Source organism: Pseudophryne corroboree, chromosome 12 (assembly GCF_028390025.1).
Source record: "Pseudophryne corroboree isolate aPseCor3 chromosome 12, aPseCor3.hap2, whole genome shotgun sequence".
Classification (NCBI taxonomy): Eukaryota; Metazoa; Chordata; class Amphibia; order Anura; family Myobatrachidae; genus Pseudophryne; species Pseudophryne corroboree.
This window is the reverse complement of record NC_086455.1, coordinates 50,220,282-50,243,067: the sequence shown is the minus strand read 5'-3', so window position 1 is coordinate 50,243,067 and position 22,786 is coordinate 50,220,282. Positions and strand designations below refer to the sequence as shown.

Below are 22,786 nucleotides of genomic sequence, written 5' to 3'. Positions count from 1 at the left end.
TATTTGGTCTGGTTGGAACACGTTTGTAAAGTTTTACAAGTTTGATACCTTGGCTAAAGAGGAACTTCAGTTTGGTCACTCAGTCAGCACTCTCCCACCCGGTCTGGGAGCTTTGGGACTTCCCCATGGCACTAAGACCATCCCAGTATTCCCTAGGACTTTAGAGAAAATAGGAATTTAATACCTACTGGTAATTCCTTTTCTCGTAGACCGTGGGGGTTACTGGGCTTCGTTTGTTTTCCTGCAAGCTTTGTTCTTGTATTTCTTGGTTGGGTCTGCTGTTGCTGTCCCTTGTTTCAAATTGTGGTTAGAATGGCTATCCTCTTGTCTCTCTGCACATGTTATATCTGCCCCCTTCCCCCCCCCCCCCCACCCCTCACTGTTCATGGTTTTACCCAACTGCTAACACATTTGCTGCTGCAATCAACTCTGAATTAGGCCCATAGTACAATACACATGATATATCTTTAAGATATAGCATAAGATCTGGGAGTGACTACAATCAGGAGGCTATATGTATTGGGGGTAATTCAGAGTTGATCACAGCAGAAAAGTTATTAGCAGTTGGGCAAAACCAAAACCATGTGCACTGCGGGGGGAGGCAGATATAACATGTGCAGAGAGAATTAGATTTGGGTGGGGTGTGTTCAATCTGCAATCTAAATTGCAGTGTAAAAATAAAGCAGGCAGTATTTACCCTGCACAGAAACAAAATAACCCACCCAAATCTAACTCTTTCTGCACGTTATATCTGCCTCCCCTGCAGTGCACATGGTTTTGCCCAACTGCTAACAAAGTTCCTGCTGCGATCAACTTAGAACTACCCCCATTGAACGATCTGCACTTTTATGAACGATTTGTAGTTCCGATTTGTCAGAAATGGCCAAATCGCTCATAATATCGTCTAGTGCATGGGCACCTTTACTCTCTGCACATGTTATATCTGATCCCCCCCCCCTGCAGTGCACATAGTTTTGCCCATTAGAGGATGATTTTGCTTTTGCAATCAACCTTGAATTAGTTCCATAGTCCATTTAGATATAAAAAAACAAAACTTTGAAACGCTCATTCTTAGACTTTCTTAAATCTACTACAGGTTGAGTATCCGTTATCCAAAATGCTTGGGACCAGAGGTATTTTGGATATGGGATTTTTCCATATTTTGGAATAATTGCATACCATAATGAGATATCATGGCGATGGAACCTAAGTCTAAGCACAGAATGCATTTATGTTACATATACACCTTATACACACAGCTTGAAGGTAATTTTAGCCATTATTTTTTATAACTTTGTGCATTAAACAAAGTGTGTCTACATTCACACAATTCATCTATGTTTCATATACACCTTATACACACAGCCTGAAGGTCATTTAATACAATATTATTAATAACTTTGTGTATTAAACAAAGTTTGTGTACATTGAGCCATCAAAAAACAAAGGTTTCACTATTTCACTCTCACTCAAAAAAGTCCGTATTTCGGAATATTCCGTATTTCGGAATATTTGGATATGGGATACTCAACCTGTAGTTAAAAGCCTCACAAAATGACGGACACCAGGGACGAATTAGGAGGGTGGTCACTACTCACACAGGAGCTGCCAGGTTTCTGGAAGTTCTGCTGCTAGGAGCTGGGTCTCCGTCGTTCTGAGTGTGTGAGTGTGTCGGGGATGTGTAGTGAGGTGAATGGCTCAGTAGGCACTGGCTAGTACCAGAGCCAGATTTACATGCAGTATATGAGCCCAAGGGTGCATGCTGGGTATTATACACAGGGAATACATACGATATACCGGCTGTCGGCATGCTGGCTGTTAGTATCCCTCCAGCCGGCATACTGACAGTGAGCGCAGCAAGTCCTCGCGGGCTCGTCACAGGTTATATTCCCACTCTGATGGTGGCATGGACTCACCACCCAAGTGAGAACATGGGGCAGCGGTCAGAATTACGACCGCAGACATTTAGCGGCCTGTCGGGATTCTTAATGCCGGGATCCCGACAAGCGGTATATTACACACATAGCAGTACATCACAGATAAGCAATAAATCACAGATTGGCAATGTATCACACATGAACAGTAGGTCACACATGAGCGGTACATTACAGATCAGCGGTACATCACACATGAACAGTAGGTCACAGATGAGCAGTACATCACATACTGTATGAGCGGTACATCACATATGAGCAGTACATCACAAACTGTATGAGCGGTGTTAAGTTCATTTAACTTACAGGAAGAAAAAGCAATACCTTAAATATACAAATGTTCAAGCCGCTGCGACCGCTAAGCGTGTGTGTGAAACCCCTATGAAATGCGTATACGTTGCGTAAGTTCGCCGTCACGCTGTAAGCACAAAGTAGCTGCACGTGCGGCGGAATAAACTTTATAACCCCTAATGTTGTGGTCCAACGCAGCAACAAATGTTTACTTAAAAGGGGGATACAACAGAAATATATACGTTTGTTCGCCTGTGCCACCCCGGTTCCGGTCCTCAGTCAGTCTGGAAAGATGACCTTCAGACAATAGACTGGGACCGGCCAGGAGGCTTGGCTTTTATACAGTAGTCCAAAGCATGAAACAAAGGAAACTGTAATCTCTTCATCCATAGGTCAAAGAGCTGGTCATTTACAGTACATGAGGGGTCATAGGTTGGTTTTAATAGGTGGGCGATGCCTGGTCCAGGTGCACTTGCAGATGTCTTCCACTGGGTTCCCGCCGAATAACAAGAGTACAGTACATAGAGTGTGATATTAATATAGTACTCCTGCGCATATCTATGCGCAGGAGCGTGCTACTTTCTGCAAACTGCTACCAGAATATTGCCCTTGAAATACTGTACAGCTGGATACCAAACACCACCTCCTAACCTAATTCTGTCCCCTCATATCCTGTAAAGTTGAATCCCTCTGTTGTTATACCTCTGAAGCAAATGTAACTTGCTGGTGTGGTGCATGTGGGCTATGTGTAAATTATGCACTATGGGGGTAATTCAAAGTTGATCGCAGCAGGATTTTTGATAGCAACTGGGCAAAACCATGTGCACTGCAGGGGAGGCAGATATAACATGTGCAGAGAGAGTTAGATTTGGGTGTGGTGTGTTCAATCTGCATCTAATTTGCAGTGTAAAAATAAAGCAGCCAGTATTTACCCTGCACAAAAACAATATAACCCACCCAAATCTAACTCTTTCTGCACATGTTATATCTGCCTCCCATGTAGTGCACATGGTTTTGCCCAGTTGCTATCAAAAATCCTGCTGCGATCAACTTGGAATTACCCCCTATGTGGATTAAATATCAAATATGTCTTTGTGGCTTTTCCATGCGAATGCAGATGCTACCGTATTTACTCATACCACGCGCTAATACGCAGGACTTCGTGAGCCAATATATACGCAAAGTGCGAGTATGCGCACGCACGGTAGAACAAGCACACGCACGGAGGCCACTCTGTGTGGTGTTTGCACGTGATGCGTGTGGGTCTAATATTTTCGACTTCAACAGCGGTACATCACATACCGTATGAGCGGTACATAACACATGACTGGTACATAACACGTGACTGGTACATCACACATGAATGGTACATCACACATGAATGGTACATCATACATGAATGGTACATCATACATGAGCGGTACACCACACATAACTGGTACATCACCTCCCAAATGTGTAGTACACTTTGTGGAAGTTCAGCCAATGGGGGTCATTCCGAGTTGTTCGCTAGCTGTTTTCGTTCGCAGCGCAGCGATTAGGTAGAAAAGCGGCACTTCTGCGCATGCGTATGCGGCGCAATGCGCACGCGCGTCGAATTTTCACAATAGCCGATGCAGTTTCACACAAGGTCTAGTGACGCTTTTCAGTCGCACTGCTGGCCTCTGAGTGATTGATAGGAAGTGGGTGTTTCTGAGTGGTAACTGACCATTTTCTGGGAGTGTATGTAAAAACGCAGGCGTGTCAGATACAAACGCAGAGCATGCCTGGGAAAAGGCAGGCGTGGCTTGCCGAACGCAGGGCGTGTTTGTGACGTCAAAACAGGAACTAAATAGTCTGAAGTGATCGCAAGCTAGGAGTAGGTCTAGAGCTACTCAGAAACTGCTCAAAAATATTTTGGTGCTGCTCTGCGATCCTTTCGTTCGCACTTCTGCTAAGCTAAAATACACTCCCAGAGGGTGGCAGCTTAGCGTTTGCACGGCTGCTAAAAGCAGCTAACGAGCTAACAACTCGGAATGAGGGCCAATAGCCGCTGCTTGCATCTCTTAAGTTTATCTCCGTCTGCTGCTACCCCTCTATTTGTTGCGCACAAGGCAGCTGCCTCTGTAACCTCATCCCAGCACTGCTTACTGTATGTCATGGACATTTGGATAAACCTGCATTTTCTCTTACAGAACTCCACAGATATCTTGTTTGTTTGGAATGATATGAACGAGCCCTCAGTCTTTAAATCGCCTGAAGGAACCATGCCAAAGCATGCAGTGCATCACCAGGGATGGGAACACAAGGATCTCCATAATCTCTATGGGTTCTACCAGGTAGATGATTGATTGCATGAAGCTGTCCAGCTTGGCACTAGTCAGATCTCTTTGCTGACACGTGGCATCAGTAGATGCTTTTTAGGAGGTGTCATCTTCTCTATCTTTCATAATTTTCGGTTGGTGCAAAAATCCCGGAGGATAAATTAATTAGTGCGTTTTTGGGGGGTTTACCAAAGGCTGAAAACTGAAAAGTTGTATAATTGTTTTACAAAGTGTTACATGAGACATCTCCAACCCCATTCTATTACATGGTAGGAATGCAGAGCATGAAATGTATCCCACCAGCAAGAAGAGGAGATTGTGAGAGGCAGCTCAAGCCGCAAGCTGATGGAGCTGTCTGGCTATTCAGAACATGTAGCTGGGGTACAATACACTTATTAATTGTGAGCAAAATCATTATTTCATAAATAAAAGGACAACTATAATTAATAACTTGGGCAAAATTATTTTATGAACATATTAGGGGCCAAATCAATATGCACCCATGTGCGTGCTGGCACTGGTAGAGCTGCACGCGTGCACTGTTTACGGGGCTCATCTATATATAGAAACATGGACATATGTATGCGTGTGTATGTATGTATGTATGTATGTATGTATGCATGTTCCAGTATAACTCTGGAATGCCTGGAGCAATTTACACCAAACCTGGTACACATATGACTTACAATCTGGAAAAAAATACTGTGGGGGTAAGGACACCCCTAGCACCCCTAGGGGTGGGGGTGGGAAGGGGGTGACATGTAAAAATCCATAGATTTCAGCATAACTCTGGTCTATGTCAGGGGAGGCAGTGCCTCACCTGTGTATCCTTTCCACACATCTCTGATCAAAACTCAGCAAATTTCCAGGAGTTTATACTGCTGCTCCTGTGTATAATGCCCAGATGTACGCTTTGGCTCATATATTGTGTATAAATCTGGCTCTGGTGTTAGCCAGTGCCTCCTCAGCCCTGCTGCACACACACCATAGCCTCCCCCTGTAGGCGGCGACTACCTGATCGCAGGGATGTAAAAAACGCACCCTAGCAATCAGGTCTAAATTACCCCCTTGGTACACATATGACTTACAATCTGGAAAAATAATGCTGTGGGGGTAAGACACCCCTAGCACCTTAGAACCCCTAGGGGTGGGGGTGGGAAGGGGGTAACATGTAAAAATCCATAGTTTTCGTCATAACTCTGTAATGCCTGGAGCAATTTACAAAGAGCCACCCACGTGTAAAGGCAAAGGCACCCACGGGTAGGGGCAGAGTCACAAATGGGTAGGGGCAGAGGCACCCACAGGTAAGGATAGAGGCACACATGGGAAGGGGCAGAGGCACCCACAGGTAAGGATAGAGACACACACGGGTAGGGGCAGAGGCACACACGGGTAGGGGCAGAGTCACAAATGGGTAGGGGCAGAGGCACCCACAGGTAAGGATAAAGACACACACGGGTAGGGGCAGAGGCACACACGGGTAGGGGCAGAGTCACAAATGGGTAGGGGCAGAGGCACCCACAGGTAAGGATAGAGGCACACATGGGAAGGGGCAGAGGCACCCACAGGTAAGGATAGAGGCACACACGGGTAGGGGCAGAGGCACACACGGGTAGGGGCAGAGGCATACTTTAGTTTTGAAGCTAAGCAAGGAGACCTAGGGCCCTTTTACATAGAGTCAGTCTGCAAACCTAACATATTTAACACACAGTACACCTGTCGTCCCAGCATTTACAGCACTAAGCAGGGCAGCATCAGAGGCAGAACGGGGCAGTGAAGGAGGCGGATTATTCTCCTCAGCACCAGCATTTTGACAGCATCAATCCGGGGAAGCCCAGAGGTGCGGCCTGACAAAGATTGGCATTGTTCTTTACATTCTGTAGCAAAGTACGGGTATTCAGCTAGTATAATATAATAAATGCTGCCCTCATCATTATAAAATAAGTTTTGCCTCATATATCAATTACATATTCACCCCTTACTGTAATGTTAAAGTAATAATGCCCTTTTAATATAGGACCCGATTCACAGATGTACAGTATTGCACAGCCGCAGGGAGAGAAGCTGTACCATATCGTACAATGAATATGCTAATGCTGCAGGAGGAACAGGGGGAGTGGCTGTGTCATAGCTTACAACTAATAGGCTAATGCTGCACGAGGAGCAGGGAAGCGGCTATTCCATACCGTAAACTAATATGCTAATGCTTCTGGGTCAGCGGGTGTGCAGCTGTGCCATAGCGTCCAACAGGGGAGTAGCTGTGCCATACCGTACAACAGGGGAGTGGATGTGCCATAGCGTACAACAGGGGAGTGGATGTGACATACCGTACAACAGGGAGTGGCTGTTCCATAGCGTCCAACAGGGGAGTAGCTGTGCCATACCGTACAACAGGGGAGTGGCTGTGACATATGGGTATATTCAGTTAGAGTCGGAAACTGCCGTCTTGTCGGAAAGATGGCAGTTTCCAACTGGAATAGGTCAAAAGGGGTTCTGACCTATTCAGTCCAGCCTACTTTTTTCCAACTTGTCGGGAAGCTGTCGGAAAGCACACGGATTGGCGGAATAGGTGCCAATCCGCATGCTGCTGTCGGAAATGGGGTCAAATCCAACAGGTTTTGGTCCCGTTTCCGACAATGTCAATCCAACTTTGTAAAAAGTCGGATTAACATGTCGAGAACGGCCAAATCCTGTCAGATTTGGCCATCCTATTGAATAACAAATGCATGTCGGAAAGGATCTGACATTAATTGAATATACCCCCTAGCGTACAACAGGGGAGTGGCTGCGCCGTAGCATACAACAGGGGAGTGGCTGTGCCCTACCGGACAACAGGGGAGTGGCTGTGCCCTACCGTACAACAGGGGAGTGGCTGTGCCCTACCGTACAACAGGGGAGTGGCTGTGCCCTACCGTACAACAGGGGAGTGGCTGTGCCCTACCGTACAACAGGGGAGTGGCTGTGCCATACCGTACAACAGGGGAGTGGCTGTGCCCTACCGTACAACAGGGGAGTGGCTGTGCCCTACCGTACAACAGGGGAGTGGCTGTGCCCTACCGTACAACAGGGGAGTGGCTGTGCCCTACCGTACAACAGGGGAGTGGCTGTGCCATACCGTACAACAGGGAAGTGGCTGTGCCGTACCGTACAACAGGGGAGTGGCTGTGCCCTACCGTACAACAGGGGAGTGGCTGTGCCCTACCGTACAACAGGGGAGTGGCTGTGCCATACCGTACAACAGGGAAGTGGCTGTGCCGTAGGTGCAGAGGAGCATTGTGCTATACCGTATAACTAATACGCTAATACTGCAGGAGTCTGTGCGGTGTCCGAAGATGCAGCATCAGATCACCATTGCAGCCCTTGGCAATTTGAGTAAGCCTCGGCTTACTAAGAATGACTGCCGAAACTGCTCAGCCATGGCCAGGAAATTTGCATCCGAAGATGCAGACCTTGGCCTCACTACTCCCAGAAAATAAGGAGTGACATCTCCCCATTTTTGGAAACGCTGACCAGCTACAAACACCCCCAACCCCCAAATGTCAGCAGCCAGTCAGTCAGGCTGCAGCTTGGGAGCATTGCGTGCAGTTACTCAGAACCCATTCTACACATGCGCAGAAAGGGCCCCACGCAGCCATTTCCCCTTCGGAGATGTATGTAAAATGTAAATGATCAGGTTTATGTACATCTCGGAATCAGGCCCACAATGTTTAAATAATATTAACATAGGTATTATAATTCCCCCCCCCCCCCCCCCCTCTCTTTTGCTTGACATTACCAGTTGTATACTTTTCAATCCGCCAGACATTGCTAACGTTTCAGTTTTCACCCTCTGAACGACCGGTTAGTAAATTTAAAAAAATAAAAATACTGGGTAATAAAATTCACCCCAAGGGGTATGTGTACTATGGTCCAGGTTGGTTTTGCCTTGTAAATGATTGCCGTTTTAAAAATGTGGCCATTCCCGGCAGAGATTCCGCACCTCTGGCAAACTCGGACCCTGTTACATATACCCCGTGATCTGAGTGACAGGCGTTTAAATTCTAGATAACAAAGATGGTTGATTTTCAGTAGGTTTGACAAGTGACAACTGAAATTCCACATCACATTAAAATATGTATAGAATTCAGTAGAAGAGTAAATGTAGGGTCACACATAGCGGTCAAATGTGGGTCCCGTTAAGCAGGACCTGCTTGGCCGGAAGGAGAGTGCAGGCGCCCACACATGTGCGGCAGTCCCGCCACCGCCAGCTCCAGCCATTGGGCCGGACGGCAGGACGACGGGATTTAGTTGTGAACACATACATTTCAATATATGTGTTCACACAGTGAAATCCTGTGTGTCACTGCAGAACAGGATCCGTGTGAACACAAAACCTCCCTCCCCGCCAACTCTTGGCAGCTACGTGTGGCCCTAGCCTAACAGCTGAGCAATTCTGAGCACAAATTCTGTATACACACACCTTCACTAATCTCTGTTGTTCACTCCACATCTACTGCTGCCATGTTCTCTGTATTCTATACCCTAACATACCTGTGGACAAACTAACATCACTGACATATATGCGTGGACGGGATGGAACTTGTTGATATAATTGCCTGGGAAACACTCTTCCAAATGATGACACTTGTCGTTTGGCAGCAATTTAATTAAATTCATCACCTTGGTTGAGTGTTTACATTTTGGTAGCACAACATTACATGTTCATTTTAACAAAATCATTCTTTATTGTTATACATTAAACAAAGCATGTTTGGATTGATAAGCATATAGCAAAGGTAGAATGATCTTTTCCACAGGTTCTCAAACTCGGTCTTCAGGACTCCTCACGGTTCATGTTTTGCAGGTTCAGCTGCTGGGTGACATGGAAAACGTGAACCGTGTGGGGTCCTGAGGACCGAATTTGAGAACCACTGAATTCTATTCTATACTGTATATGTTGTGGAAGTGATAATTACTTGCTGGACCCTTGTCTTGGAGTATACACGCAGGACTGATTGTTTTACTTTATTGTCTATGTACTTTACTAGCTTAAAATCTCCTTAAATCTGGCACTTGAGAGCATTTGTTTTACTAACTCTTGTATTCTCATTGTTTGTCAGCAAATGTCCACATCAGACGGCCTGATTCGACGGTCAGGGGGGCAGGAGAGACCATTCGTCCTGACAAGGTCTTTTTTTGCTGGATCTCAGCGTTACGGTAATTTCATGACTATGTAATCAGCATATTATCTGTTACCATGACAATTATATGTTTTAAGGAGTTAACGCCACCTGCAAAGTTATGTTTAGCTATCACCACCAGCTACCATAAATACTTCCCAAGTATAAGAACCAGCTGGAGTGGAGGATGAAAGCATCAGTAACCCCAAACCCCCCCCCCCCCCCCTCATCCCCCCTCCCTAGCTTGGTACCCGCTTCCAGTGCTCTTTGGGGGATATCCAATTACCTGTTTTCAATGACCGCGTGTAACTGGATCGCCGAGAGCTCTCCTATTAGCCCCGATGCGGCGCACTCCTCCCTCCGATGCCGGCACTTATCACTGATTATGCTTTGGATGCCTCAGGCACCTGAAGTATAGTCCACGATAAGCGTGCTGCGAGAGCCGCGATAACAGATCGGATCGGGGACTTATCCCCGATCCCATGTGTTTTAGCGCGATCGAAGTTCTGTTTTTTCTTCTTCGTCAAATGAAAATGGCTTGTAATAGGATATCGCGATGATGACCATCTGTCATTAATCGCGATATCCTGCTGTTTTCATCAGCCGAAAAAGGATCGGCTCTAATTGGATACCCCCCTTTGTATCCTAGTTCCATTCAGCGACTCTGACTCTGTGCTCACCCCTCATTGGGTACAGGCTCATGTAGTGCTAAACTGCCCCGCCTTCCCTATAACTATAGGGGGGTACACACGGGGAGATGCACACCGCGCGAATCTAGAATCAGTGATAGCGACGCGCGGGGCTGCGCAACACTATCGCTATGGGGCATACACACGGAGGGATGTGTGCTCCTTTTCTTTTCTTTTTTTTTCCAAATATGTTTATTAAATACCTCCAAAACATGGTACAGAAGTAAGGAAAAAACCGCATACATATCAAACATATCTACATCAAAGTAGGCAAATAAGAAAGGTAAAAGTACACAGCATATATGAGTAGGTGGAGGAAATTTTCCAATTTTCCAAAACAATCAACAAGAACAAACTGTAAACCACCAGAAGAGCGGCGGTCAGGCTATAATATATTGAGAATGGGACTGAATATGACTGACTAAAAACTGACACTCAATTCCGGCAGTTCAAATAACAAAAAAAAAAAAAGGGGGAGGTAAAAAAGAACATCACAAAAACGTTAGAACAAAAATAGGCAAAAACACCTACCAAGAGCCACAGGCCACCGATCCGTCCATAGAAGTGTCCAACCAATCCGCCAGGGAAGAAACAGGAGAAATAAGAAGAAAGGGGAAAGAAAAGAAGAAGTGTGTGGAGAGGGAAGTACGGATGAAGAAGAAGAGGGGGAGGGGAAGATAGGAGGCTCAGTCAGTTAGAGAAAGTTGGCTATCAAGTTGTCGGAGAGAGTACCAAAAGTTAGATTGGAAACATTTATGTATTGCTAGTTTAGTGTGGGCAGGGAGGGTACAAATGTATTTATCCCAGCACTTAAAGAGTGCAGGAGTCAGGGTTTCCTTGTGGATAGAGGCCTCCAGCCAGTCCATATTAAATAAGAAGAGTAACCTAGAAGTAGCCATAGGGAGAGTAGGAGAGGTAGGATGGATCCACTGTTGCAATATAGCTTTTTTCCCCACTGCTGAAAGTAGCACTATCAATTTTTTATCAGTGCGTGGAATTCCAGGTTGGTCCGACAGATGACCAAAGAGGGCCCAGGGAGCAGTGCATTGAAAGGGGATGCCTAGCGTTGAGGTGCCATAGTGGTGTAAGGTATGCCAGAATTTTTGGATGACAGGGCAGGCCCAGAGACAATGGAAAAGGTCAGCTTCTACCGTTGAGCATTTATTACATCCGGCCCTATCTGATATACCCATTAGAAAACCTTGTTTGGGCGAAATATATGCCCTGTGTAGCAGTTTATAGGCCATTTCCTGATATATACTAGCCGGTATTAGTTTAAGGGTCATAAAAAAAGTATCTAGTAGGGTGTCTACTGTGAGTGTAGGAACTTGGGAGATCCATTTAGCCAGATCAGGAAAATCAGTGTGGGGGTCCAGTTCAGTGCGGATGCGTGCATAGATAGAAGATATGGAGTATGTGTTGGAGCGTAAAAGGGAGTCTAAGGGGTTAACAAAGTCTTTTCCCGTGAGGTGAGGGAGAACGGATGTAAGATAATGTATAGCCTGGGAGTAGTAAAATCCATGCAGGGGTGAAATTGCATATTTCTCAATAGCCTCCTGGAATGGCAAAGGAGTGTGAGTAGGTGTCATCAGATTACGTAGAGTCTTTAAACCAGAGGAGCACCAAGCACCAAAAGGCAAAGAGGCAGTACCATTTTGGAACTCCAGGTTTCCAAGCAAAGGTAGAGATACTGAGTAATAATATTTGAGACCAAGGGCTTTCCTAGCCATTTTCCACGCCTTAATAGTGGAAGACAATAGCGGGTTATCAAATTGGGAAGATTTTATTTGAGAGGGCCGGGCATGTAGGAGGTAAGCAAGAGAGAGAGGAGCACAAAGCTGAGATTCTAACTTGGTATCTGTGAATACATCGTTGCCACTGAGCCAATCCATAGCGAAACGTAGTAAGCACGCTAGATTGTATTGTTTAATGTTTGGTAGGTTTACACCCCCTTGGCGCACCGATTGCGTCATTTTTTTTAGGCTTATCCTGGGGCGCTTACGGTTCCATATAAACTTGGAAAGCAAGGTATTAAGTAAAGAAAAGTCGGAGTTAGTGAGAAGAATGGGAGTCATTTGGAGAATATACAGGAGTTTCGGGAAGCTTGCCATCTTAAACAGGTTGCATCTCCCTAACATATTAAGGGGAAGGTTTTGCCATAGGCTAAGTTCAGTCTGTATTTTATGTATGATCGGGGTAATATTACGTGCATAGAGGGTGGAGAGATGTTGTGGTAGAGCCACTCCTAAAAAGGTGATATGCGAGGGGGCCCATCTAAACGGGAAGGGTCTAATCCAACCCAGTCTCGCCTGGCCAAATATGGCCAGGGCTTCAGACTTGGCAAAGTTAATGGAGAAGCCAGCAAAAGACGAAAATCTGTCAATTGCCTCTACCAATACAGGAAGGGAGCGTTTAGGGTCAGAGGTACATATAAGTAGGTCATCTGCGAAGGCTATAACTTTGAGTTCGCGATCCCCAATAACAATGCCTCTAAACCCAGGTAGTAGTTGGATATAACGAATAAAAGGTTCCAAGGCCAAATTAAAAAGCAGAGGGGAGAGAGGGCATCCTTGTCTGGTGCCTCTCTCAAGAAAAAAGGAAGAGGAGGCCACATTATTAACTACCACCTGGGCCATCGGAGCAGTGCAGAGGGTCCGCATTAGACTACAGAAATTAGTGCCAAATTGCTGATGGGAGAGCACTCTAAAAAGGTGTGGCCAAGCGATTTTATCGAAGGCCTTTTCGGCGTCTAGATTGATAAGAATATTGTCTTCCAAATTATGAAGGCGGGTATGGGAAATAGCAGCTATCGCCGATCTAATACCTTGTACAGATTGTCTGCCTTTAATAAAGCCTAATTGGGCCGGGGAAATGAGATGAGGCAGACAAGACTGTAGACGGTTGGCCATTAGTTTGGTAAGCAATTTGAAGTCTTGGTTAAGAAGTGAGATAGGGCGATAAGAACCCACAAGGGAGGGATCTTTACCCGGCTTGGGTATTACGATTATCCGTGCCTCATTGAAGTATAAGGGTATAGTTCTGGAGGTAAAGATATGATTATATAATTTGGCTAGAGTGGGTGTGATTTCAGCATTAAGTAATTTATAATATTCAGCCCCAAAGCCATCAGGGCCTGGGCTCTTGCCGTTTGGTAAAGATTTGATAGTTGTGAGTATCTCTTCCTCAGTTATAGACATCTCGAGAAGGTCCCTGTCATCTCGAGAGAGGACAGGAAGCTGAGCGTCATACAGAAAGGATTTACCTGTCTCCACGTTATCTGGCTCTGCTGTATATAGGGATTTGTAAAACTGCATAAATTCGGCGCAAATGGCTGTTGGATCTGATATAATAGTGTCTGAAGATTTAACCACCTCAACCCATGTGCGCGTCCGGGGTCCCCGAGCGAGGTTTGCCAAGAGTCTGCCCGATTTATTACCCCATCTAAAAAATTTGTTCCGCTGGTAATCATATCGTGTCTGGGCCTGCTCTGTTAGGAAGGTATCATATACTTGTTTAGCAGTCAGGTAAGCCTCTTTATGTGCGGGAGTGTCGGAACGCTTATACGTTCTATAAGTTGAGGTGAGAAGGGAGCTCAGTTCATGGAGGCGGGAGTTAAATGCTTTGCGTTTGGAATTTACGTATGAGATAATGTGGCCCCGGATAACAGCTTTAGAGGCGCTCCAGAACAGTGAGACATCCTCCGCCTGGGTCAAATTATCAGAAACGTAGGTGTGCCAAGTGTGTCTAAGGTGTAGGAGAAAATCCTCAGAGTGAGTAAGATAGGCAGGGAATCGCCAGCATTTGGAAAAGCATTGGGGCAACGCAAGCTTAAGAGAGATCATAATAGGGGCATGGTCTGAGATAATAATATTTTGAATCGATGTGTGAGTGACTTTAGGAAAGAGGTGTCGGGATAAGAAAATATAATCAATACGGGAGTGTGTGGAGTGGGGGTGAGAGTAGAAAGAGTAATCACGAAGAAGAGGGTGATGGATACGCCAAGGGTCAGAGAGAGCAAGTTGTGAACAGAGGGAAGAAAGAAGATCATAGCCGGATTTGGAGGATGAAGTACTCACCCCAGACCTGTCCATGGACGGATCGATGACCGTGTTGAAATCTCCTCCTAGGATTAGATTAGAGCTCCCCCAAGAGGAAAGTTTCTGTAGGACAACTGCAAAAAAATCCTGTTGAGAGACATTTGGGGCATATAGATTAAGGAGAGTATACAAGACATTATCAATAATCACATCTAGCAAAATAAATCTCCCATTAGGATCGAGAAATTTTCTGCGTATCGAATATTGTAGGGACTTGTGAAAAAGGATGGCAACTCCCCTGGTCTTATTAGAGTAAGGGGCCGAGATACAATCCCCGATCCAGGGGGCACGTAGAGTGTTACGGGGATCGTCCAGCCAATGTGTTTCATGTAAGAAGGTGATGTGAGGGGTCAAACGGTGGAGGTGGGAGAGCACTTTCTTACGCTTCACTGGAGCGTTAAGGCCCTCCACATTCCATGATACTATATTGAAGGCAAGGAGTGGGGTATCTTCCGCGGCGGCGGGGGGAGTAGGAGCAGGGTCAGCTATATCAGCCTATACCGATGGTTGGGAATGCAAGAAAAAATATACTAGAGGTAAAGTAGGGCCCCTGCCCGTCCCAGCGAGCGGGAAGGGGTTGACCCATGGAGGATCGGGGTCGGCAGGTCTGGCAGGTGCAACCAACAATATTAAACAGTAACATAGAAAACAAACAAGAAAAACAAGAAAATTTACAGCTCATTGTATACACAGAGCTGCGCAATTATTCCTCTCCACGTGACCTGCAGATGGAGAAAAAAAAGAGAGAAAAACATGCATGCAAGCAATAATAACAGTGCAACAGTCAAGTGGGTAAACTCGAGAAGTGGGCCTTGGCGAGTGTTATGTCATCGAAGAACAACGGCTTGCCGTCCTCGAAGACCCGCAGCCGGGCCGGGTACAGGAGAGAGAATTTGATTTTGGCATTAAACAGTTGCTTGCACAACGGGGCAAACTCCTTGCGTTTAGCAGCGACAATGGTGGAAAAATCCTGAAATATCAAGAGCCGATCTCCGTTGTAGGTTAAGCTATCCGTCTTCCGGTAGTGGTCTAAGAGTCGAGCTTTGTCGGCATAATTAAGGATTTTCATGATCACCGGGCGAGGGCGACCAGAGTTCGTTTTACGTTCAGGGCCTATTCTATGTGCCCGCTCAATAGCCAGAGGGGCACCTTTGAGATCCATGGCCAGTTGTTGCGGTATCCAGTTAGAGAGAAGATCAAGTAACTCATAGCCTTTGACCGATTCGGGGATACCCACCACCCGGAGATTACTTCTGCGTCCGCGATTCTCCAAATCATCTAGCTTCTGGGTCAGATCCGAAATGTCGCTTTGCTGTGAATTAATGGTGAGTTGTGCTGCATGCAAATCATCCTCCAGGGTAGACACCCTCTGTTCGACGTCATCTAAGCGGCCAGAGTGTTGAGTTAATTTGGATAGAGTAGAGTCAATAGCTTCTCTAAGGCCCGCCAGTTTTTCATCTAGTAGAGGGCCCAGCACCGCCGCAATATCCGCAGGTTTCATTTTGGGAGGCTTATTGGCCGGAGCAGACTTGCGTTTTTGTAAGGACCTGGAACGGGTGACAGAGCAATCTGAATCAGACGAGTGTCTCCACACAGTATCGCCTCGGGTTGTAGAGGCGGGGTCAGCAATTGACATCGGGGTGGGTATGAGAAATTTTTCCATAAAAATAAGCGGGCAACGGAGAACCGATTTATACAGTAGGAGTCGCCTCACGCAAGGAGCAGGCTATAATGAGGTCACATGGAGAGGAAAAAAGAAGCGGAAGTATAACAGGTTACATCTCAACGAGTAATAGCTCAGGACCGGTAGGCATCAGTCCGTGAACAGCGCACATGGGCGAGGAGAAATGTCACACAGGTGTAGAGGCCGGCATGGGTTTATGGGTGGAGCAGGTGGAGCTTCCGAGATATAGGTGATCGCAGCAGCGCCTATTCCAGCAGGGGTGCAGGGTCAGCTCTCTGCAGGGTGAAAGCCTCCGGGCAGATGGCGGCAGGGCTGTTAAAGTTTGCACCTGTTGTTTCAAGGTGTAATATGATAACTCCCCTCCAGCCGCTAAACAGGAGACATGAGAATAGGCAGGAGTATAGAAATATATTTATAGTGGCTGTGAGTTGTCTAATCTAAAAGTCGCCACAAGAGGGAGCTAGAGCTACAGCCATTTCTAGCTATGGAGTGAGGAGAGAGTTGTGCCAGTCACAAGATGGCCGCCGCCTGTAAATGAAACACGGATCCTCCGGAGGTCCCCGGGTCGTTGATCCCCACCAGTGGGGGGGGGGGGGGGGGGGGGGGGGGGGGAGATCTGTTCTTGCGAGGATGTATGAGGTGGGGGTCGGAGGGCAGGCGATCGGCAAAGCAGAGCTTAAAGTCCGGGCGGCGCCAACCACAAGATGGCCGCCGGCCGCCAGTCACACTCGTCCCGGCTCTCACCTCCCGCAGATTGTCCGGTCGTCGGTCTCCTGTGAGGGTCAGTGGCTGATGGGTGAGCTCTTGGGTGCCAGGGAGCGCCGCTCAGGTGGGGGAGGGGTCCGCAGAATCGCCGCACCAGGTCCAACGGACCGACGGCTCCACACCAAAATCGAGGCCCCGGCTTCTGGGGCGGAGGTAGGCCGCAATCCGCAGGGGGCAACACAGGGCCTCCCCGATTCCGCAGCCTCGACCTCCGGGTGCAGGGTGATGTAGCAGGGCTCAGGGGATTGTTTCCTTGCAGGTGGGCCCCCAAAGTTAGCTCAGAGGTTTATTTTATTGTGTTGCTGGCCGGAGCTCTGCAGGAACCCGACTTCTCCTGATGCCAGCCAGGCCACGCCCCCGTGTGCTCCTTTTCTAAGCATTGAAGTTAGATTGGCTTACAATGTAGGCACACATCGCTACGTGTCTACCCCCTTATCTCTGCTTCTCTGTCCAGATATAATTACACCACCCTCGTCCCTCTTCCGTGTCCTGCCTAGTCGGTCAGTATTTTGTATGGTTTCCAAGATATGTCAACTTACTTTTACTGTACCTACTGTAAGATTGCCATGTGTCACTGTTACTTTGTATATTCCCCGCAGGGTGCTTCAGAAACTATATGTCACCTTAAAAAAAGGATATTAATAGCAATGATAATAATAAACCAAAACAAAAATTAATTTAAATTCCTCCTTCGTAAAATCCAGGCCTGCTCTCTGACTGAAGCCCTGCAGAGAAGCATAGGCTTTCCACTCACAGCCACTGCAGTGTGCGCTTATGCAGTGATTCAATGAAGAATGGTCTCACAGTGACCAAAGCGTGCAGCCTCTATTGTTACCCTGCACAGCACCAACAGTTTAGGAAGGGTTTTTCAGGAATAAAAACGATTTCCATGAAGGTTTGCTGGTTCTTTAAACAGCGCCTTCTCATTTCCTAACACTGATGCAGGCCGTGCAATCAGATAGACACCGCTTATGGGGGAGTGTATTATAGCTTAGCCAGTGTGTGATCGCATGTGCAGGGGAGCGGGCCAAAGTTTTGTGTAGTTTCTGAGTAGCTCTGGACTTACTCAGCCCTTGCGATCTCTTCAGCCTGTCAGGTCCCGGAATTGACATCAGACAACCGCCCTGCAAACGCCTCAACACGCCTGCGTTTCCCTCACCACTCCCAGAAAACGGTTAGTTGACACCCAGATCCGCCTCCCTGCTGTCAATCTTCTTGCGGGCTCCGCTGCGATGGCTTCCATCACTGTTCTTGTCACTGCCTGGCGACGGCCGTCGCCGGGCAACGACGCGCCTGCGCATTGCCACCCACGTGCATGCGCAGTTGTGACTTGTTCGCACGGGTGCGAAAAATTGCAGTGTGCGAACGGGTCGGAATGACCCCCATAGATGTACTATCGGTTGCACCATCGATCATCTGAGCAATCCTACAGTTGACACCAGAACCTTTACAACTGTGGGGGTAATTCAGACCTGATCGCTCGCTAACTGTTTTTTGCAGTCCTGCGTTCTCGTAGTCGTCGCCCACCGGGGAGTGTATTTATAACAGTGCAAGTGTGCAAGCGCGTGTGCAGCGGAGCGGTACAAAAAGATCTTGTGCAGTTACAGAGTAGTCCAGGACTTACTCAGCCCTTGCGATCACTTCAGCCTGTCCGTGGCCGGAATTGACGTCAGACACCCGCCCTGCAAACGCTTGGACACGCCTGCTTTTCCCAAACACTCCCAGAAAACGGTCAGTTGACAACCACAAATGCCTTCTTCCTGTCAATCTCCTTGCGGATCGGCTGTGCGAATGGATTCTTTGTAAAAACCCATCGCACAGCAACGATACGCTTTGTACCCGTGTGACGCGCCTGCGCATTGCGGTGCATACGCAGTTCTGACCTGATCTCAGCGCTGCAAAAAATGCTAGCGAGTAATCAGGTCTCAATTAGGCCCTGTGTACGAAGACACTGTTGCAGGCTGAGAGCCTGCATTTGGTTCTCCAAACGTTACCTCTCCCAAATGTTCACTGACTGTCAATCACTGTGCGCCTAAATACTCACAGCGACTGCCATCTGTTATCAAACTAGGCACAGGCACTTTACCAAAAAATACATTTTTCAGATCTACAATCATCGACGTTGTGTCCACCTCTCAATCAAGTCCATTGTAACATTTACAGAGAAGAGTTGCTCTGAGCTGTGCTAGTCCCTGTTGTAAGGCTCTCATAGTTCTACTACTTCTACCTGCGCCGCGGCTAGGGAGTGGGGATTGTTGATGGCGGACTGGCAGCAGGACATAGGACGCTGCAGTATTTGGATTTTTTTTCCCCCTATCTACAGCGCAGAGACTTGCTGCACATGCAGTGGCGTACCCTCCAACTGTACCTTTTTGGCAGGTACAGTACCTTTTTTATGGTCTGTACAGATTTTTGGCTCTCCAAACTTCCATTGAAAGTATAGGAAAAGGCCCTTTTCGAATTTGTAGCGGTTTTTATGTGTATTTGCTGGAGGGTATGTTGCTGCAGATGCAGTGGGCCTATTTTGGGGTGTGTCCCTGTAGCTACTACATCAGCCCCATTGTTCAGCCTACGCTGGGAACACACAGCAGCCAAAGGGCAGAGCCTCCTATTGGATGTAACCTGTGTGGGAAGGTGTTTTACACCCAATCAGCTGTGGACTGGGTGTGATAGACCTGCTGCTAACCCAATGAGAGCTCCTAGCCACGCCCAGCGTTATACACACAGTCACTCTGGGCTATTATATAGGAGATATTTTAAATAATGTATAGATAAAACCTTGTTCTAAAGCATGTACAGGCAATATAATTGTTATCCATAGCTTGGTTGTAAAGTAATAATTCTTTGTTCTGTCTTTTATCTCTTATCTATAAATAGTTTCACAAAAAAAAAGTTTGATTACTACTTGTAATCATCCTAACCATAAATTTATGCGTGATACTTATTGTTAAATGATATTGCTACCATAGATGTCTTCTTCCACTCTAGGTGCAGTATGGACTGGAGATAACAAAGCAGAGTGGGGGTATCTGAAAATCTCTGTCCCAATGTTGCTTACTCTCAGTGTGACGGGGATATCCTTCTGTGGAGGTAAAGGATACTGCTCGCCATTGCCCTGTTTTCACACAGGGAGACCAGAACAAAGGATTCTGGATCTATCTACAGAACGTAGTATTGTAAGATGTATCTTTTGCTTTGTTATTAACCAGCTGATGTTGGCGGTTTTGTTGGAGATCCAGATCCTGAGCTAATTGTCCGCTGGTACCAGGCCGGCTCCTTCCAACCTTTTTTTCGAGGTCACGCTATGAAAGACACAAAGCGCCGGGAACCATGGCTGTTTGGTGACGATAATTGTAACATAATCAGGAAAGTGATAAAGGAACGCTATTCTCTGCTCCCATATTGGTACCTACTCTTCTACCGAACACATCTGTTTGCTGAGCCAGTGATGAGGTAAGGATCATTTTTACTCCTATTTCTTAAAGAGTAGTATACCTGTCGCCTATATACAACGGCACATTAAACAGGTATACAGGTATTTGAACAAATAACATACAACTAAGGGGTAGTCTTCTGTTTGCCGGCGGCTGGGCTCCCGACGCCCAGCGTACCGGCGCCGGAATCCCGACCGCCGGCATACCGACATCTTTTATCCCTCTTGGGGGTCCATGATAGCGCCACCGTGCCCGCAGCGTGGCGAGCGCAACGAGCCCGCAAGGGGCACATTTGCGCTTGCCCAGCTGTCGATATGTCGGCGGTTCGTTATTCCGGCGCCGGTATGCTGGGAGCCCGGCCACCGGCATACCCTACTACACTCACAACTAAGGATGTGTTTCATTCATTATATATTGAAGTTGAATATTATTTTATATCTATTTTTTGCACCTCTGCATGAAGTTAGCCATCATCTGGGAGGGATCAGTATGATGTTCCGACGGTCTGGATGCCGGCCGTCAGTATACCGACAACAGCATCCCGGCAGGCAGCGGGGCGAGCGCAAAGAGACCCTTCTGGGCAGGTATGAGAATCATTGAGAATTAATACTCCTGTATTGGGACAATCGTATACATTGTGCTTTTAAGAAGCTTTGCAACATCATCAGACTGCCAGCTTTCAGTGCATTGGTGCTGAGTGATCACATGAGATCACTGTCACAGGAAGATCTGCCCACATCAGCAGCTCATTTATTGACAGGCCGAGGCACATGGGACAGAGGGAAGAAGGGATATGCTTGTATAGCTTATTTTTCTCAAGAATAGCATGTGTACATTGTAATCAGGCTTTTACTTAAGGTGTTATGTTTATGTGTCCCCTCTGTGCCACCCCTGTCTGTTTCCCAATCCCCTTTAAGCCCTTTTCACATCTCCAATGCCGGATTCCACCCTGGAATTGGAAACGGGTCCTTCCCGGGCGGGATCCGGCATTGGAGCCTCAATGCTGGCTTCCCGACCCGGCAATATGCCGGGCCAGTTGCCATAGCGGCGGGGGGTGGAGGTTGCACTGGGAGATGAGATCATCTCCGCTCCGCCTCTTCCTATCTAGTAAACGGGTCCTGGGTCACATCGACCCGTGAACCCGTTTACACTGCCATTGACCCGGTATTCAACCCGGGAATAACCCTTCTTATAACCCGGGTCGAATTACCGGATCAGGCGACCCAGGCATTCTCCAAGGCCCCTTTCACATCGCACACTGACCCGTGTCGATGCCGGGTCGATACTGGGTTATTTATGCGATGTGAAAGGGGTATAAGAGTGTAAGCTCTCATGATCAAGACCCTCTTCTCTCATGTGCTTTTCCTTACTTGAACTATCATCACCTTCCCACCAGCAACAACATCATTAACATTTGGGTGTGGCCATCGAATGCCTGCTGCCGCCAGTGTATGTACAGCGCAGGGCACACTGCCTACCCTGCGCGCTCTGCCCCCGCTCTCTTATCTCTTGTAACAGGGAGTCCCACACCAGGAAACGCTGCTGCTCCCTGCCCGACCGCACACCCCCTACTCCACCACCGCCAGTCACCTTTCTGCCGCCGCAGCGGCACTCTGAGCTGCCGTCCGAGCAGCCGCTGTCGCCGGCACGGAGCCCGACGGCAAGTCCTGCACAGCCTGAGTAATCCGAGTTCTGCAGCGGTGTGAAGGTAACGTTGCTCTTCTTCATCCTCAGCCTCCCGTCCAGCCTAGCAACCATGATACTGTACTGACAGGACAAAAAAAAAAAAGGGTAAAATGTGCTATCTGGGCAGCAGAGGGGTGAGTACTCACTCCCTGCTTTATGTGCCAGCATCCCCTCTCTCCTGCATCCTCCCTCCCTGCTTTATGTACCAGCATCCCCTCTCTCCTGCATCCTCCCTCCCTGCTTTATGTACCAGCATCCCCTCTCTCCTGCATCCTCCCTCCCTGCTTTATGTACCAGCCTCCCCTCTCTCCTGCATCCTCCCTCCCTGCTTTATGTACCAGCATCCCCTCTCTCCTGCATCCTCCCTCCCTGCTTTATGTACCAGCCTCCCCTCTCTCCTGCATCCTCCCTCCCTGCTTTATGTACCAGCATCCCCTCTCTCCTGCATCCTCCCTCCCTGCTTTATGTGCCAGCATCCCCTCTCTCCTGCATCCTCCCTCCCTGCTTTATGTACCAGCCTCCCCTCTCTCCTGCATCCTCCCTCCCTGCTTTATGTGCCAGCATCCCCTCTCTCCTGCATCCTCCCTCCCTGCTTTATGTACCAGCATCCCCTCTCTCCTGCATCCTCCCTCCCTGCTTTATGTACCAGCCTCCCCTCTCTCCTGCATCCTCCCTCCCTGCTTTATGTGCCAGCATCCCCTCTCTCCTGCATCCTCCCTCCCTGCTTTATGTGCCAGCATCCCC

The 22,786-nt window shown here is 47.6% G+C and overlaps 1 protein-coding gene across 4 annotated transcripts in view; it reads left to right on the top strand.

Moving 5' to 3' along the window:
• GANC (glucosidase alpha, neutral C) overlaps nt 1-22,786 on the top strand; it is a 194,657-nt gene that overhangs the window by 126,532 nt on the left and 45,339 nt on the right. For all 4 annotated transcript variants that reach the window (XM_063947487.1, XM_063947485.1, XM_063947488.1 and 1 more), the window contains exons 15-18: nt 4,400-4,543; nt 9,628-9,724; nt 19,911-20,012; nt 20,132-20,375. In XM_063947487.1, the coding sequence (XP_063803557.1) occupies nt 4,400-4,543; nt 9,628-9,724; nt 19,911-20,012; nt 20,132-20,375 (587 nt within the window). The remainder of the gene's footprint in view (nt 1-4,399; nt 4,544-9,627; nt 9,725-19,910; nt 20,013-20,131; nt 20,376-22,786) is intronic.